Source organism: Mercenaria mercenaria, chromosome 12 (assembly GCF_021730395.1).
Source record: "Mercenaria mercenaria strain notata chromosome 12, MADL_Memer_1, whole genome shotgun sequence".
Taxonomy (NCBI): Eukaryota; Metazoa; Mollusca; class Bivalvia; order Venerida; family Veneridae; genus Mercenaria; species Mercenaria mercenaria.
The window spans coordinates 70740049-70746683 of record NC_069372.1 but is presented as its reverse complement, the minus strand read 5'-3'; the positions used below and the strand labels follow the sequence as shown (position 1 = coordinate 70746683).

The 6635-nt window shown below is 38.6% G+C and overlaps 1 protein-coding gene across 1 annotated transcript; it reads right to left on the bottom strand.

The window, feature by feature from the left end:
* Positions 1 to 2196: 2196 nt before the first annotated feature.
* LOC128547602 (uncharacterized) lies at positions 2197 to 4513 on the bottom strand. The gene is made up of 3 exons (XM_053520639.1): positions 4486 to 4513; positions 3079 to 3771; positions 2197 to 2609 (listed from the first exon to the last, which is right to left on the bottom strand). The coding sequence occupies exons 1-3, from the start codon at positions 4511 to 4513 to the stop codon at positions 2197 to 2199; spliced, it is 1134 nt and encodes a 377-aa protein (XP_053376614.1).
* Positions 4514 to 6635: the final 2122 nt, after the last annotated feature.

The following is a 6635-nucleotide window of genomic DNA, read 5'->3' as shown; positions in this document are numbered from 1 at the left end:
AAAGGCCACGCCCGCTTTATTTTCGCTGGGATTTTTGCTACCGTCTGTATATATGATCCCAGCATTATATGAAAACACCGGCTCTTGTACATTTACTTCATTTAATTGATATTTATCTAGTAACCTATTAACCTCTCGAGTGTACGGCTGTGTTCTAAGCTCTTTCCTACCAATGTGACCGTTTCTAACCCTTTCGATGGTGCTGTGGCATTCTTTCAGTGCTTTGATTGTATTATTTATGGGCAGATTTTCTCCTAGGCGGCTTGATCTGGCCCAATATTTGAGCATATTGACCACTCTTGTTATTATACCCCCACCAAACATGTTTGAGGGGGGTATATAGGAGTCAGTTTTGTCGCGTCCCGTCGCGTCCCGTCCCGTCCCGTCGCGTCCCGAAATCTATTATCTCAGTTATTACTAAATGGATTTGATTCAAACTTAAAATACATGTTCCACCTTATCACCCACATCATGTGACACAAGGTGCATAACTCTTGACACCAAGTTTTCATGAATTATGTCCCCTTTTACTTAGAATTTAAGGTTAATTTTGTTGTATTTTCACTATATCTCAGTTATTACTAAATGGATTTGATTCAAACTTAAAATAGATGTTCCACCTCATCATCCACATCATGTGACATAAGGTGCATAACTCTGACACCATTTTTTTATGAATTATGCCCCTTTTTACTTAGAATTTAAGGTTGATTTTGATGTATTTTCACTTTATCTCAGTTACTACTGAATGGATTTGATTCAAACTTAAAATAGATGTTCCACCTCATCACCCACATCATGTGCCCACATCATGTGACACAAGGTGCATAACTCTGACACCAAGTTTTCATGAATTATGTCCCCTTTTACTTAGAATTTAAGGTTAATTTTGTTGTATTTTCACTATATCTCAGTTATTACTAAATGGATTTGATTCAAACTTAAAATAGTTGTTCCACCTCATCACCCAGATGATGTGACATAAGGTGCTTAACTCTGACATACATTTTTTATGAATTATGTCCCCTTTTACTTTAAATTTAAGGTTGATTTTGATGTATTTTCACTATATCTCAATTATTTCAAAATGGATTTGATTCAAACTTAAAATAGATGTTCCACCTCATCACCCACATCATGTGACACAAGGTGCATAATTCTGACACCAATTTTTCATGAATTATGCCCCTTTTTACTTAGAATTTAAGGTTAATTTTGATGTATTTACACTATATCTCAATTATTTCAAAATGGATTTGATTCAAACTTAAAATAGATGTTCCACCTCATCACCCACATCATGTGACACAAGGTGCATAACTCTGACACTATTTTTCTTGAATTGTGTCCCCTTTTACCTAGAATTTAAGGTTAATTTTGATGTATTTTCACTATATCTCATTCTGATTGGCTTAGAGCCAAAGGGAAGTAACCTTTTTTAACCTTTGTACTGAGTTTCTTCCCCTTAGATTCCAGGAATTAGTCTATTTTAGAAATCCTATTTTTAGATTTTCAATATTTTAGGTATTTTTCTCACTTTTTTATTATAAGTCCTATGTAAAAAGTAAAAACATTTTTCCGTGGTAACATGGGTCGGTAAGACACTTTTTTGTATTCACTTTTAGTGTATCTCTAATATTAGAGATTTAATATATTTACTAGTATTACTATACTAGTATTATTCTAGTATTACTTATATGTGGAAGCCCAGGATGAAGTACTCCAAAGTATTTTTAAGATTCCTTATGGTTGCCATTCTTCTGTTACAAGACCGTATGGTGGGGGTATGAGTCACTCCTGTGACAGTTCTAGTTTCTAATGGTAGCTGGGCCGTTTCTACTAGTACTGCCATTTTATTAGTTGTTTTATATGCTCCAGTGACTACTCTTAGGGCCTTACTTTGTATTACATCTAGCCTTTTTAATTGTGATTTGCAGGCTGACGCATATGCTGTGCTACCATAATTAATTTTGCTCATAATTAAGGAGTTATATAACAGTAGTTTTGTTTTCTTATTAGCTCCCCAGTTTGTTCCTGATATTAGTCTCAAGAGGTTAATATCTTTTTCACACTTATTAACTAGATTATTTATATGATGGTGCCACGTTAAATATTGATCAAAATACATTCCTAAGAATTTGGCGGTCGGTGCTATTTCAAGGGTTTTACCACATAATTTAAGTTCCGGGTGTTACTTTATTCGATTTTGCTAGGACTAAGATATGGTTGCCGGCACACCATTAGCACTTGTGTTTTATTAGGGTTGATGGTGAATCCCCATTCATTACTCCATTTTTCTATTACCTCAAGGACCTTTTGACCTTTTAGTAATGTACTATGAGGGTTTGGTGATGTTACCCATGTGGCTCCATCATCTACAAATTGGGCAAGTTCGGTCCAGTCACCGGGAGGGGACTGCTTGTTGTGTGCATCTATAGCCGTGTTTAGAGTGTTCATGATGAGATTAAAGATCAGTGGACTAATCACACTTCCCTGGGGTGTGCCATTGTCAGGTTCCACTGTATCTGACAATTGGCCATTGACCTTTACCTTAATTTTTCTGCCTTCCAGGAAATTAGCGATCCATGTAAACATTCTCCCCTTAATGCCTAGAGATATTAAATTCAAGAGAGACCCTTTATTCCAATGCCTATCAAATGCATTACTTAGATCTAAAAATATGCCTAGTAGGTAATAACCTTTTCGATGGGCCTCTTTACAGTCTGATTCGAAGCGAAGGAGGTGATCTTCGCACGAAATGGGTTTCCTACATCCTGACTGATATGGGGAGAACAGATTATTATTTTCAATATAAGTTTCCAGTCTTGGTTTTATCATTCTTTGCATGACCTTGGTGAGGGTTGACGTTAGGGAGATGGGGCGGTATGAAGCAGGGTTTGTTTTTTCCTGATTGGGCTTAAGTATTGGTACTATAATGGCCTTGCCCCAGCTATCTGGGGTAGAGCCTTCTTTCCAAGACTGATTGTATAGCTTTAAGAGTTTTTTCTTTGGCATGTATTGGTAAATTTTTGATCATATCGTAATGGATCGCATCTTCGCCTGGGGCAGAACTATTACATTGATCAAGGGCCATTTTTAATTCAAGTAGGGAGAATGGTTTATTATACTCGATATCGTCATGTGGGGCTGTGTTATTTTCATTGTAGAGATCGTATTCTTGCTCTTTATGTTGTTTATTTGCCAAAAATTCAGCACTGTAATTGTCATTACTGCTGATTTTCTTATAGTGTTGCACCAGAAAATTTGCCTTATCTTTTTCCATAACCACCGGATCGTTGTCGTTCAGAAGTGTACCAATAGAGCTAGATGATTTGCCTCTAAATTTATTGACAACGTCCCATACTTCTTTTGATGTTGTTTTGTGGTTTATTTGCGTTATGTACTTTTCAAGACTGGTGCGTTTTGCTTTTTTAATGATCTCTACAGCCTTATTGCGGAGTGACCTGTATTTTTGAAGATTTTCATCATTCTTATTATTTCTGCTATAATTTTTCCTAGCATTCTCCCTTTGTTTAACTGCATTTGCGCAATCCTCAGTCCACCAGGGTATAACTTTTTTCCTACTGTTCTTGCCTTTGACCATTGGTATACTCTTTTTACTAATACTATAGATATCATTTATAAATTGTGTGTGATTTTCATCCACTGTCTTGCCCTCAGTGTTATAATGGAAATGCCTGATTGCGAAGTCATGATACCGGTCCCAGTCTGTTTTACCTATCTTATATTTGCGGGTGGTATGAATCGCCTCTGTTTTTATTGAAAATTCTAATCCCAGCAATATTGGAAAATGGTCACTGCCAAAAGTATTATTGATAACTCCAAAGAATGCATATTGTGCCAAAGTATGAGAAACTATTGCCAAATCTATTGCTGAGTCTTTTTGATTTGGTAAATCACTTAGCCTTGTTATATTTCCATCATTTAATACAACTAGATTTTTCTGTGATAATAGATTTAACATAGTCTCAGAGGACGAGTCACACCTTGGATCGCCCGGGGGATTCCAGAGTGGGTTTTTAATGTTGAAATCTGCCAGAATTACTGAGTGGTTTCGTATGTTAGAGAACATTTTTTGATACTGTTCTTCGGTGTTATGTTTTTCATATGCTACATAACAATTATAAATTGTTATGTTTTTGCTGTGACCATATATAGTTATGCCGTTAATTTCATATTCATTGTGAATTATTGATCTTTATACTGTGAATTTGATGCCCTGTTTGACATATATTATTGTACCGCCTCCTTCTTGATCTGTGCGTTTTTGATATGTGGCAATTTCATAGTCATAAAGCTTTGGTGGTGTTATTTTTTTACCATATCTAAATGCTTCCTGAATACACACGGCATGTATTGTATCTGTGGATGACTTAAGGAAGCTGTTTAATTCGGTGACCTTTGTATTTTTGTCCCCTGCAAACCCCCGGGCGTTCCAAGACATAATATTAAAATTACGATTACCTGCCGCCTTGGAAACTACACCGGACATTATTTATTAGTTAATTAATTGGGGATTATTGTTTAACATTTTATTTTTAATTAACTGTGATGTCACCTAATAGGGACCATATCCGGCATACCACTGGGGTGGTGGTGGGGGGTGGTGTGGGACCCACCGGGGGAGTCTGCGACCTTTTGTAGTCTGTGGCCTTGCATACCTGTTTATTCTATTAAATAGATGGGGTCTAGGTAACCTTTTGTTGTGATATCTGGGTGCGCAGCCTGTTTGTTTAGATGTGGGTGGAGTGTAGTTTTTATTGGATTCAGTTTGTTTTTGCTCAGACTGTTGTTCACATTCTGCAATGGCCTCAGTTACCAATTTCTCGATCGATTTTTCATCAAGATTTTGGTCCTTTAATTTTGGTGCAATGTTTTTGATTATTTTTGTAACCTGTGATTTATGTATGTAATCTGTTGTATCTTTATTTTGGTTTGAGTCATTGTTGACCTTGGGTGGGTCTGAGCGTACTAGACCTGATTTCTGAATTCTGTTGTTATATTCATCCTTGATGGCTTCATTTTTCTTGCTGATGTTTTCTAGATAGTTAAGGTAGACTACACATCCCTTATAGGCAGCACTGTGGGGGCCCTTACAGTTTGCGCATTGTTTTACATCCCTATATCTACATTCAAAGTGGGAGTGAGGTCCCGCACAGTGTGGGCATACTGACTTGCCTGTACATTTATTTGCTGTGTGACCATGCTTCTGACATTTGTTGCATCGGAGTGGTGATAGTAAAGATGGATATACCGGGACCTCTGTACCATCATTACGTTTAACTGATAATGGTGCTGTTTCTGTATCAAATGTGATCTTAATGGTGGATGATGGTATTTTTCTGCCATTTACTATTTCAAAACCCCTGTGATAGACCTTTATATTGTTTTCTTTCGCAAACTGGTTGACCTTGTCATTGTAGTTAATATCATTCACATAGATTACCCCTTTTGACTGATTTTTCGAATTTTGCCTTGTTTTTTCTGTTTTGACTGGTTCAAGGGCAAAATCAAATTTACCATAAGTAAACTGCTTGGCCATTTCTATTTTATCGTTCCTTATCTTGAATGATGGGCATCCTCCCTCTGTTGTTGGGTCCTGTACATAAGCCCCCCCTACATATGATATAAAGGCAGAGGAGGTCTCCTGTATCTTCTGTTTGGGGAAGACACATGACACTGTGCGCAATGTCATAGCGACAAAGCACAGAGTGGTAGGGTTAACCACTGTGTTGGGCACTGGTGTTTTTGCTTTCTGTTTTTTGCCCCCCTGGATGTGCCACGGTCCTTCATCATCCGCTTGCACCGACATTTGTTGACGATGCACCGTTGGTGCTGGTGGTACAGGGTGGTGACCCGTTATCTGGTGGTGCATGTTGTCCAGGGTGGTGATCAACATTCTTTACCAGGCATGGTAGGGTGGGAGTAGCCGGCGTAGATGGACTGCCGAGCTCTGGGAACTGCTCTTTATCAAGGGGCGGTGCACCAGGGTGTTCTTGACCTGTTGCACATGGTGGAGACTCAGCATCATCAAGTTCATTATTGATCTGCTTGTTGTGACCATCTTGTGTGGGGTTTAACCTGGGCAAGCTGGGAATTGGCGGTGTCTCAATTGATCCGACACCTTCTGCGGGCGGTATACCAGTGTGATAATCATCACCTGATATTGACGGAGGGTCACTATTTATTGTAAGCCTGCCTGGGCTCCCGCTTGAGTTTGAGTCATATGGATTGGTAACCGGGCTAGGCACAGGGTAAGTGACATTACTCAGGGGATGGAGTCTTGTTGTTGACAACTCCAGGGATTCATCTACTGAGTCTGAGATAGCCTGTGCTTTGTTTGCTGGGCTCCCAGAGGAGGAGTTGAGAGAAGTTTCTCTCATTCTTTTCTTGCCTGTAATTTTCCCTAATGATTGCATGTTGGTGACCGGCGTAGAACCGCCCACCGGGGCAAAATCCACAGTAAGTAGCTTCCTAGCAGTCCCCCTGGCCTTAACCTTAGGGGTTGTACCGGGTGAGGCCCCAGGTGACTTAGATTTCTTATCTGATTTCTTTCCCATTCTTATATTTATGCTTATTTGTTGTTACTTGTAAAATAATACTCGTAAACTTAT